The sequence below is a fragment of the Pararge aegeria genome, chromosome 25, assembly GCF_905163445.1.
Source record: "Pararge aegeria chromosome 25, ilParAegt1.1, whole genome shotgun sequence".
In the NCBI taxonomy this organism is placed as follows: Eukaryota; Metazoa; Arthropoda; class Insecta; order Lepidoptera; family Nymphalidae; genus Pararge; species Pararge aegeria.
In genome coordinates, this window is record NC_053204.1 from 6,362,924 (window position 1) to 6,376,038 (window position 13,115).

The following is a 13,115-nucleotide window of genomic DNA, read 5'->3' on the forward strand; positions in this document are numbered from 1 at the left end:
GAGTCACTACAAACAGATTGACTTTACGTTTCAAAAGTGCTTATATATATGGCGGCCTACATGAAATAAATGAATTTCGAATTTTGAATTTTGTATCCAACGATGTTTGTAATGGAAGATAAAACATCTTAAACATCGAAAAGGGTTATCGAGTCTACCGGTGATCCTAGAGCGGGCAGACCTTGGCCAACGAATTAGTTTGGCCATCCAAAGGGGCAATGCTGCCAGCATCTTAAAAACTGTGCCTCGCCGCGGTGATTTCGAGGACGTTTTAGATTTTATTTAGTTTTAAATAGTTCATTTTAGGTAATATTTATAAAACAATTATTTTAAAGAATAAACATGAAATTTAAAACATCAGCAGCTCCATTTCTGCATACTCAGCATTTAAAAATAACATGGGCCATTTGATAACTACCTGTAATAATATCCCCCATTTGTTTCTGTTATTTAAAAACCCGCGGGAACTGTTTGTTTTGCCGTGATAAAATAAATACTTACTCCTTCAGGCTACAGGCTTTCCCAATGCAAAATTTCGCCAAGATTAGTTTAGCTGCAAAGCCGGTCATATATTACAAAGGCTATCTATTTAAATCCCGTGAGAGCTCCCGGGCAATTTTCCTGGATAAATTACTATTTTGAATAAATATAATAATAATCAATATACTACGACGATGCACACATCGCCATCTAGCCCCAAAGTAAGCGTAGCTTGTGTTATGGGTACTAAGATGACTGATGAATATTTTTATGAATAATATACATAAATACTTAGAATATACATATAAACACACAGACACTGAAAAAAAATCATGCTGATCACACAAACATTTAACAGTAGTGGGAATCGAAACCACGGCCTTGGACTCATAAAGCAGGGTCGCTGCCCACTGCGCCACTCGGCCGTCACTAGTTTCTATGTCTAGCTTTAAATGTTTTTTTTTTTTTATAACTCACAGTAACAAACGAACATATAGATATTTCATCATTAGCCCACTCCAAGGTACAGGTGTCTCTGAAAGAGTAGGGTTTAGGTCGTAGTCCACCACGCAGGCCAAGTTAAAGTAACGTTTTGACGACGTCGCTGGCGCAACGGTGAACGCTGTGAATTTAAATAGGAGGTCCCTTGTTCGATTCCCAGCAGGGGCAATTTGGGAATCTATAATTTCTGAATTTTCTCTGGTCTGGTCTGGTCTGGCTTTGGCCGTGGTTAGTTACCACCCGACAAAGACGGCAAGTTAAGCAATTTAGTGTTTCGGTGCGATGTCGCGTAGAAGCCGATTAGAGGTAAGACTCTCGACTATCACACTCCCTTACAGGTTAGCCCGCTCCCGTTTTAGACTGCATCATCACTCATTAAATCTCCTTACAATGGAAGTAACTAAGGTGTCCATCTACTAAAGCACGGGAACATGGAATAGGAGAAGTTTACCTCTGTAGCGCCATCTAGTTACGAGTATGTAATGTGGAGACCGCTACATGGCGCTACACATCCGCTTATTATTACACTGATATTATTTGGATATTATTTCCATTTGTGAGCTAGTTTTCTGAGAGTTGTTACAGCTGTGGGAGAAGATAATTTTTTATCCTTTCCCCGTGGAGATAATTGTCTCCTGTCCATTCTAAGCGTGCAGGTGAGATTGCAGTCAAGTGCTAACTTGTTGTAGAATAAAAAATAAATAAAAAATAAGTTTAGATTGGAAGACGTCACATGAGTTTGAGAATGTTATGGAAAACTATCAGGCATGCAGGTTTCCTCACGGTGATTTCCTTCACTATTAAAGCAAGTGATATTTCTCTGCTTAAAACTAACAAAAAAGTTAAGATGCATCGAGCCATGTATCGAACTTGGTACCCCCGAAAGCTCACAGTTCCGCTTTTTTACCGGACTATTGATCGCAATAAGTACGCGTATTTTATTCGATAAGAAAATTATGCTAAAATAAACGACCTGAGTACGTACACGAATCATGGTTTCGAATACCTTTCCATTTTTATTATTTTTTCTATAAGGTCAAAGCGGTGATAGCCCAGTGGTTAGGACTTCAGCTTCACTATCGGGGGGCTAAGTTCGAATCCCAGTTATATGTGTTTATTAGAATTTATGTGAAATGAATGAATGCCTCTTTTGGCGTTTTATACAATTAAAATATCACTTGCTTCTTGGAAAACGTTCAAAATTCAAAAAATTCTAAATTCGAAAATTCATTTATTTCAAGTAGGCCTAATATAAGCACTTTTGAAACGTCAAGTCTGTCTGTGTGTAGTGACTCTACCACCGGTTCGGAAGGCAGATTCTACCGAGAAGAAGCCGGCAAGAAACTCAGCAGTTGCTCTTTTCCAATATCAACAATTTACATTTTACCTTTTAAAATTCATTTTTCTATCTTGTGAGAGATGAAAGCGGAGCCGGATGCTTCCAAGAAACCTTGTCAGTAAGAAATTCATCAATTGTATAATAACCTCTCTGTAATAAATGTGTTTTAGCACATTCTTTAAACTTATGCATTGGTAGGTCCAAAATTACCTCAGGAATCATATTATAAAAGCGTATACTCAATCCCACAAATGACTTCTGCACCTTTCGCAGACGATATGCAGATGTCACTAATTTATGACCATTTCTTGTAAGTCGACTGTTTATATCCACTTTTTGTTTATAAAGACTAATATGTTGTCTTACAAATACTATATTGTTATAAATATATTATAAGGCTACCGTATACTTATTTCTTTAAATTTTTCCCGGAGGGATTCATTGGGTTGTTAGGAAACCTGTATGCCTACGAGTTCTAAATAACGTTCTCAAAGGCGTATGGAGTCCGCCAATCCGCACTGGGCCAGCGTGGTGGACTATAGCCCTTATCATTCTGAGAGACATGTGTCTTCTTCTTACTCCTGTGACGGCCGACTGGCGCAGTGGGCAGCGACCCTTTTTTCTGAGTCCAAGGCCGTGGGTTCGATTCCCACAACTGGAAAATGTTTGTGTGATGAGCAATAAGTGTTTTTCAGTGTCTGGGTGTTTATATGTATTTTCTAAGTATTTATGTATATATAATTCATAAAAATATTCATCAGTCATCTTAGTACCCATAACACAAGCTATGCTTACTTTGGGGCTAGGTGGCGATGTGTGTATTGTCGTAGTATGTTTATTTATTTTATATTTATTTACTCCTGACTTCGTACTTAGTTGGCCTGAACCATCCGTTGTACTAAGTGCTCCAGTGTGTAAGGCTCACCCCAGAAACTTATCAGGCCACCCAGATTGCCAAGTGCTTCAGGTAATGATGCTGAAGAACCAAGGTATGCTGAGCGTTGTACCGCTTTCAGTGGCGTGCACTTCATATAAGCATGCACATAAGCGTGCACTTCATGCAAGCAAATGCACTGCCTACCCTAAAAATTTTAACAACTTTTATAGAAGGAGAATTTTATGCGATATTCCTGCTTTATGCCTCCCCTGGTTAAAACCCACAGTCCACTGACCGCTACTACGTTGCATCGGAGCATTATGTCTATCGGTGTTTCATCTGCCTCCATGCATGCTCTACACAGAGGTCTATGGGTTATATCCATTGGTGTTTCATCTGCCATCATGCATCCTCTACACAGAGGTCTGTGGGTTATATCCATCGGTGTTTCATCTGCCTCCATGCATGCTCTACACAGAGGTCTGTGGGTTATATCCATAGGTGTTTCATCTGCCTCCATGCATGCTCTACACAGAGGTCTGTGGGTTATATCCATCGGTGTTTCATCTGCCTCCATGCATGCTCTACACAGAGGTCTGTGGGTTATACCCGACCTGTGCCTTGTAATGGGTTGGTAATGGGTTGACAATGGTGCTGATGGAAGGTCAAGTTTCACAATACACCCCTAAAATTACGGAACCTTGGCTATATCATACCTATTGTAACTCGTCCTTTGCGAACAGATGCTAATTTTGATACTTGACATTGAGTTGGGTAGAAGTATAGGTACTGGCCTCCCTCCCGAAAGAAACTGTCACGGAAATTTATTCTGAATTCCAATACCGAGATTACAATCTGTCTAGTTATTTGTCCTTTATATTATGTCGTTGTTTGGAAAATATTTGAAGAGTTTGTTCAGTAATATGTTATAACCTCTAGAGGGATAGCTTATATCATTATTTTTAGTGTGTGGCGTATAGATTATCAATAAAAAGAGGCAAATATAATGTAGATTCAACCCAACACATTTGTAAATCAACATTTATGTGAAATAGTTATTTGTTTTGTGTTGCATCCTATAATTTTTTATTTGTTATGTTGTGTTAAGATGTGACGCAATCAAATATTATTATTTTTACCAGCTGTTGCCCGCGGCTTTGTATGGTTTTTGCTTTTTAAGTAATCCTGCGGTAGATTTTCCGGGATTAAAAGCTACCTATGTTTTAATACAGGGTATAATCTTTCTCCATTTCAAAATTCAGTCAAATTGATTCTGTACTTTTTGCGTGAAAGAGTAGCAAAAATCCATCCATCAATCCATCCATCCATCCATACAAACTTTCGCATTTATAATATTGCTAAGATTATTGCGGAATCTGTAGACCACTTACTTATCACTAAACTAAATTGAGTGTTTATACTGCTTTCCATTTCCAAAATTCAGTCGAATTGATGCTGTACTTTTTGCGTGAAAGAGTAGCAAAAATCCATCCATCAATCCATCCATCCATACAAACTTTCGCATTAATAATATTGCTAAGATTATTGCGGAATCTATAGACCCCGTACTTATCACTAAACTGAATAGAAATATTTAAAAGAAGAAGATATAGAAATATTTAAAAATACTACTATCAATTTCTAACATTTCCAATTAATAAAGTGCGAAAAGGACGGTACTACTTTTAGACCTATCAACCAAAATACTCAATAATATTTATCGAATAATGATTTTTACTTTACCTCTAAATTGAATAACTAAGTAAAACATATAATCTTGTTTTAGAATAAGCTTTGACATTTTTTACCGACTTACAATAAATGAGGAGTTTCTCAAAGCGCTTGTAATTTTTGTTATTTCCTCCTCAGAATATGATCTACACATAGTAATTTTCTACGTTCTACTTGGCACCGACTTAAAAATGTTACAAAAATTATTTATTACTTGCTTTTTACTTTCTTTTTTCCAATAATTTCTTTGTTTTAGCCTAGAAAATAATACAAATTAATATTGAAAATATTGAATATATTGAAAATATTGCTAAATAGTGTAAAGCGGGACAATTATGAGAGATATGGTAAAAAATAGAGACTATATAGACATACATTAAAAATAGTTTAGGTTCATTCAATCTTATGTAGCAGCACTCAGCACCTTAAGGCATAGTCCTTATCCCTAAAGGACTATTATTAAATGCTTGGTTTCTACTACGTAGGTTTTTACTACTTTAGTTTTTTTAGCTAAAAAATCTCAGTAAACAGTTTGCGGCCAAAGTTTGTCCTCGATAAATTTATATCATTGCACCCAAAAGTAAATGTCATGAGAATTTATTCAGAATTCCAATACTAAGATTCCGACTGGTCTACTTATTTCTTGTTTATATTATACTAGATCTGCCCTGCGGCTTCGCCCGCGTAATTTTGGGAGGCAGCGTACTGCTACATAGTCATATATGAGATTTTTAGTTTTTTTCACAATTTTTTTTTTATCATACGTAATTTTTTTTCAATGAAAAGTATACTATATTATTTCTAATACCTCCAAGAATATGCATAAAAAGTTTCATGTAGATCGGTTCAGTAGTCTTCGCGTGAAAACGTAACAAACAAACTTACATTCACATTTATAATATTAGTTGGGATCTTTGTTTGTACAATATTTGACGATTTTATGCAGTGATGTATTATAACCTCTAGAGGGATATTGATGTATAAAGATCCTCGAGCATTTATGGGTATTGTTTAATTTTTTAAGCAATAATAAAAGTAACGAGCTACTGGCCCAGCTGAAGGCGTGTAAGTTGGTGTTTAAGTGGAAAATCACCGCCTATAAACAGATGATTACTTTGCAGGGAAGCAAGTAAAAGCAAGGAACATGTCCTACAAAGTGCTACAGTAAATATATCGACACTACGAAATAACGTCCGACACAGCTCACTCAACAGACCCATGACTTTGCGGAGCCCCAAAACTATTATGGAAGTATTTTAGTGCGGGGTTACCGTGTCGCGACGAGCGGTCGCAAGCGTTTCTGCAGTGTAGGTAGGTCGCGTGGAGTGTAGGTATTTAAGTAAAGTTAATAATAATAATAATAATAATAAGTTTATTTCAATTAACAGTTACACAGCAAATTAAAAATAGTACAAAATAAGGCAAACATAAGGTAATGTGTATCATGAAACCCAAATTCGATAATACTGCTATAGTGCAAGACTGAGTCGCAGTTATTATCGCCCGTCTCTGGAGCGAGAACCATACACTTAAATTAAATCTAGTGAGATTAATAAAAATAAAAACCGAAAAACTTTTTGAATTAAATTCAATTGAAAGCATTGATAAACTCAATTTTTTTTTTTTCTACATTTACATAAATACATCAATAATTTTTTTTTTTTTTTTTTTTTTTAAATATAATTAATTGTACTTAAAAAACTAAATATGAGTGTGTGCGTGCGCGTGTGTTTATGTGTATGTGTATGTGTATGTGAGTGTGGGTGAGGGTGAGGGTGTGATTGTATGTATTATTGAATAAGGTTTTCAGTCTCATCATAAGTTAGGTTAAGAAGCCAATTCGTTAATTCAATTTTACATTTTCGTGATGTTAATGAGTAAATGGATATTTTTTTATTAATTTTGTTATAAAGCATTGAACTTATGAAGTAAGAGTGGCGACCAGCTAAAGCGGTTCTGCGTGGTTCAACTTGACAAATCCTATCAAACCTACGCTTATTTTTAACAAACTCTGAATCATAGGTAGTATTGCCGTGCTTACGAAGAGTAATTAACAGCACGTATAGTTTGCGTACCGAAAGAACCCTGCCCTGCTTATATAATTCAGTGGTGGGAAAACGTATCGGTTTCAGCATCATCACTTTCAATACAGACCTTTGGGCCCTTTCCAACCGAAGCATTATAGTTTTGCCGGCACCTCCCCAAACTGTTATGCAGTAACCAAGAACAGATTGCACGAAAGCAAAGTATATAGATTTTAAAGTGTCTATTTTGGCTGTATTTCTGAGATTTCTGAAAATATACATTGTCTTTCTAACTCTGGAGATAACAGATTCAATGTGATCATTCCATGTGAGGCACTCATCAATAACCACACCAAGGTATTTGATGCTTTGCGTACGCGCAATCCGGCTACAGTCACAACTTTTATCAAGTGGGACAGAACATCGATGAGCACAGATTGAGAATGAGGCAGGCGGCAAGGAACGCCTTGGTCCAAATGTTACAAATTTTGTCTTTGAAACATTGACTGTTAGTAAGTTGCAAGACAGCCAGTTTATAACATTAGCCAAAGCTAATTCAGCATTACCACGTGCTTCCTCCCATGTTAAGCCATGAACAAGAAGAGCCGTGTCATCAGCATAACTTATTATCTTGCAATTTGGTAGGGTGAACTGACAGAGCTCATTAATGTATACCAAAAAAAGAGTGGGCCCAAGTACGCTTCCTTGTGGCACCCCAAAATTAAGATTCTTATCATGGCTGGTTACATGGTTTACGGAAACACTTTGTGTTCTCTCAGTAAGGTAACTTTTAAATAGAGATAAGGGCAATCCACGCACACCTAACCTTTCTAATTTATTTAAAAGTTTCGGAATAGAGACTGTGTCGAAGGCTTTAGAGAGGTCTAAAAAGATGCCAATAGTCTTTTTCTTTTGGTCTATGTTCTGTATTGTGGTATCTATCAAACTCGTAACTGCATCCTCGGTCGATTTATTTGATCTAAAACCAAACTGATGATCAGAAAGTAGTTGGTTTTCATTTAAAAATGACACGAGTCTCCGATTCAAAAGTTTTTCTAGAATTTTAGAAAGAGCACTTAGCACAGAAATTGGTCTATAATTATCGACACAGTCTCTGGGACCCGTCTTATAAATGGGATGCACGATGGCTCTCTTGAATACTTTGGGAAATACGCCAGTTGAAAAACAAAGATTACAAACGTGCGTTATAATAGGTAAGAGTACGTGTCTAGCTGATTTTAAGATTGATGTCGATATACCATCCCAGCCCACAGCACAGTTATTTTTAAGTCCAAGGATGAGCGACTCGACCTCGTTACTGTCAACACTATTTAGGAACATTGAATTAGGAAAGATTGAGTGACTGTCATGAGAACACTTATGGCAGATATGATTACCAATTTTAGAGGCTAAGTTACTACCTATATTAACAAAAAAGTTATTAACCTCATTAGCTGAAGACACTGGGTCACTCGAAACAGTCATCAGATCATTGAAATCTTTTAATTTTTTATTCTTTATGTTTGCAAAGCGTTTGATAAGATCCCATGTTTTTTTTGAGTTATTTCTAGCTTTATGAAATTCTGTGCGTTCGTAATCAGTTTTAATTTTTTTTAATAAATTATTGCAAAAATTTTTATATCGCATGTAAGTTGTCTTTTTAACGGAATTGCTTGGATCATTTTTTAGTTTTCGATATAGTTTGTCACGGTTACGAATGCAACGAAGTAAACCTGGAGTAATCCACGGCCGTATAATTCTTTTTCTACTAGGAACAGTAACCACACGTTTATTAGCTTCAACCACCGATGATAAAGTTCTTACCAGTTTCTCAGTGGCAGTTTCAGGGTCTAATGTATTAAATATAGCAGAAAAATCAGTTTTTTCAAGTGTTCTTATTACAGCAGGTTCATCTATTCGCGTGATAGTTCGAGCTGCTTTCGTAAGACCTTTATTTTTAAGATTGCAGCACAAGATTACTGGAGAATGATCTGTGAAAAGAGTATCTAAAACAATAGTGGTGGCTTTATTGTTACTTCTTAACATTACATGGTCGAGGCAACTGTTGTTCCTAGTAGGGAAAATGTGAGCAGGCAACAAACCATGACTAGCAACAAGGTTAAGATATTCGTCGGTCTGTTTATCATTAGATGTCAAAATGTTTATGTTGATATCACCAATAATAGCTTTAGTTTTCATATTGGATATTGAATTTAATACTGAATCAAGGCTTATTATGAAGGGAGTAAGGTTAATATAAGAGGGCGAGCGATAAAGAGCAACAATTGCAAGATGATGCGAAAATTTCAGCAATAAACAATTACCTTCACTGAAATCAGGTTCTACGACAGAGCATATCAGAGAGTCACGTACGTACGCAACAACTCCATCGTTTTGATTGGCGTGCTTAGATTTAAAAGAGTGATAACCAATTAATATAGGTACATCTGACAGCTTGCTTAGCCAGCATTCAGATAAAATTATGACATCAATTGTATCGTTTAGGCGTTTGAGTAAAATTAAGAGGTTGTTAAAATTACAGTTAATGCTTCGAATATTTGCGTGGAATACTTTTAACCCCTTAATCCCCCTTAAATATTGCTCGCAAGTTTCAGGAAGAAAAACAAAAGAATCTGACACTGATATATCTTCTATATCATTATTGATTTTTGATGTGTCATCCATTTCAAAAATCTTTATTTTTAACCTTAGCCCTAACAACATTTCGACCCGTCGAAAAGACCAACCGTGACAGTTTCAAAAATATATAAAGTAAATGACACGGTATGATCTCACAAAACAAAAAAACGAGGATATTACTATGTAAGATGATTGAGACTGTATTACATGACTGAACGACGAGTATATATGAGTAGAAGAAGTTGTTTATGTGTATTTGTGTGTGAGAGTGATATTTAATGTAATAATAAGAAACCCAGACATAATAACGAAAAACGTGAGTATATGCAACAGTAGTAAAACATGACAGGATAATAAAGGAAGAAAGAATTAATAACGAAAAAATACTGAAAACATTAAGAATAACATCTAGTCATTTTTGTGATTTAAGATTTTCCAGATCAGATTCATTCCTAATGAGAATAACCGGAGCTCCTTCTTTTCTTCGTAAATATATTTTACCGCTTGATGTCCAACAGTAAGTGTACTGATTTGAGTTAGCAAAGTCCTTGGTAAAGAAGAACAGCCTTTTTGCCTTGGATGATAAGCTTTCAGAAATAAAAATTGGTTTAGGAGGTCCAGTCAGTCTTAGTTTTTCTGTAGTAGGGCGATTATTTTCTTTACTTGTTTTTCTGTACATACGAATGACTCTCTCTTTTGTAAGTACGCTGTTAAAATCTACAAGCACAGTCTTATATGCCGGGTCACGAGAGTTAAAGCGGAATACATCCTTGATTTCATTTGGCTGGATGGACATATTTAGAATTTTACCAGTCGCTATGATGGTGTTAAGAAGACTGTCTTTTGTTTCCGATTTGACAGTCGGAATATTCCTGATTTCAATGCATGTTGCTCTAGAGAGTCTTTCGTAGTTATCCAGCCTATCCTCTAGAAGCTGAAGGTATTGCAGATTGGACTGTTTCTCAGATTCCAATTTTCCTATTTGAGTGACAATACAGTCATATTTTTGTGATAGAAAATCCACGGAATTCTGTATTTCACCATTTTGTTTTTTTATATCGTCCACGGCTAAAAAAATTTTTTCAAGTTTGTCAAACTTGGTTTTTTGCTCGTTCTTAAAACTTTCTAGGATATCCTTGATCTCCACCATAAAGGAAGCTAGCCGATCGCCTACTTCATCTGATCGACGCCGCTTGTTTCTAAACCCCTGTTTGACTTTTGGGGTTTCTGTCACAGGATATTCTTTATCATCCTCAATTAAATCTCTTAACGTAGAGTTATGTTTAGAGGGTGACAAGCCCGAGGTTGATGGTGGGGTGCGGTTTAAGGGCATGTTTAAAAGTCATAAAATAAAAAAAAAACAAAAAAAAAAAAAAAAAATTTGACCACAAGATTCGAAACCAGTGCCGTGCCGACACCGTACTCATAGATCTGGCGTTCACACCAATGTTCCAACGATATACGGTTATCTGGGGCGAAAATTAGTTACTGTCTGTATGATAGTCACCGGCACGATACCGGCAGAGTAATTATGAGTCCAAAGGTCAAGTTTGATGCATTCACTGAATCACCGATGGATTTTTAAAACTTTGCACTGCAAACCGTTATGACTGAGCAAGTTTATTGCAATTTACACTTCACAGCCTTTAAAATATTGCACTATTTCTGCTTATTATCACATAACTATATTAACTAACTTATAACTTATAAATATACAAAGGATTTATGCGAAAATATTAACTTTTTCGACAGTTTAAGATTTATTAATCACGGAGCAATGTACAGTACGTGTTCGCACTCCGGTAGCCCGGAGGGGAGGGGGAATAATATATGGACACTACGAAAAAACTTGCGAAAAAGCTCACTCACACAGACGCACGACTTTACGAAGCCCCAAAACTATTATGGAAGTATTTTAGACGGGGTTCATTTACTGTCTTTCTGAAACTTATCTGTGATACTGAAACGCTAATAGTTTTTGGGGAAACCATTTTTTTTATTCCACTACAGGTTAGCCCTTTACTGCAATCTCACCTTGTGGTAAGTGATGATGCAATCTAAGATGATAGCGGGCTAACCTTTTAGAAATGGTGGTAGTTTTACACCTAATTGGTTTCTACGGCACATTGGTTCACAGCACCGGAAAAGTAAATCGCTTAGCTGTACGTCTTTGCCAGTGGGGTGGTTACTAGCCATGGCCAAAGCCTCCGAGTTTTCGATATGTCTCTTCCTGAAATTTTATTTATTACAAACAACTGACTTTTACTCATGTACTAATAAACAACTTTGACTTTGACTTTGTAGTGCATCAGAAATGTTCGCGAGGGCTCATACTGATGACTTTTTTGCCATCAGAAGAAAACGAATAGCATCCTTGATGAAAAGAACGTGGGTAAGCAGTAACGGCATTCTGATAGCATTAATAAATCTATATGACTCTCCGATTTACAAGCTTTATATTAAACTCCACGTAGGGCTTCCTAGCCGCAGAAATTCTAATTTGTAACTTTTTGTATACTGAATATTAATATTTTATGTAAGTTTTTTTTAAAACTAAACGATAGTTTTTAATTATTCTGTTATGTAATAGTGTAGATGGGTCTTCTTCTTCTTTAGGTGCCTCTCCAACTAGTGAAGGTTGGCCGTCAGTTTTCGATAATTTTCCTTTTCTCTCGCGAGGCTAAACAGCTGGGCGGCACTCGCCATCCCAGTCCACTTCCTAATATTGCGCAACCAAGACTTCCTCTTGCGACCGATGCGTCTCTTTCCAGCAACTTTGCCCATCATTATCAGTAGTAGTAGCCTGCATCTATCATGCCGAAGCACATGCCCTAGATAAGCAACTTTTTTCATTTTGACGGTCTTCCAAAGTTCGCGCTGACAACCAACTCGTCGCAAGACTTCCTCATTGGTAACCTTTTGAGTCCAACTAATTTTCAGCATGCGTCGATAGGCCCACATCTCGAATGCTTCTAGACGTTTCCTGAGATCCTCTTTGATAGTCCAGGATTCGCATCCGTAAAGAAGTATTGGCCATACGTAACAATGTAGAAGGCGTTTTCGTAATGCGATGTTTAGGCGGCGGCTAGTGAGCACTTTTTTCATGCTTTGAAAAGCACTACAGGCGACTTCTATCCGGGTTTTAATTTCTGTTTCACTGTCCCATTTTTCAGTCAGCCAAGTGCCTAGATATTTAAACCTCTGCACTCTCTCCAATACTTGGCTAGCCACTCTAATCGTTGGACCCAAATTTGCATTATTAGACACTACCAAGACCTTTGTTTTCTTGATGTTTATAGTTAGACCAGCCTCTACGCTACACTTATTGACACGATCAACAATCCTCTGTAGCTCTTCCTCCGTGGGCGCAATTAAAACTGTGTCGTCAGCGTACCGTAAATTGTTAATAATACGACCATTAGTCTTAACACCACAGTAGATGGGTCATACTTACCAAATAAAAATTATATTAAATAGGTGTTTCAAGGGTAAATAAAAAAACCCAAATTATAATGTAGGCGAA

The 13,115-nt window shown here is 36.6% G+C and overlaps 1 protein-coding gene across 1 annotated transcript; it reads right to left on the reverse strand.

Moving 5' to 3' along the window:
* Nucleotides 1–10,004: 10,004 nt before the first annotated feature.
* LOC120634751 lies at nt 10,005–10,925 on the reverse strand. The gene has a single exon (XM_039905525.1). The coding sequence runs from the start codon at nt 10,923–10,925 to the stop codon at nt 10,005–10,007; it is 921 nt and encodes a 306-aa protein (XP_039761459.1).
* Nucleotides 10,926–13,115: the final 2,190 nt, after the last annotated feature.

Excerpts from the sequence above, each read along its gene's own strand:
- LOC120634751 (XM_039905525.1), bottom strand. The coding sequence starts at position 10,925 with ATGCCCTTAAACCGCACCCCACCATCAACCTCGGGCTTGTCACCCTCT.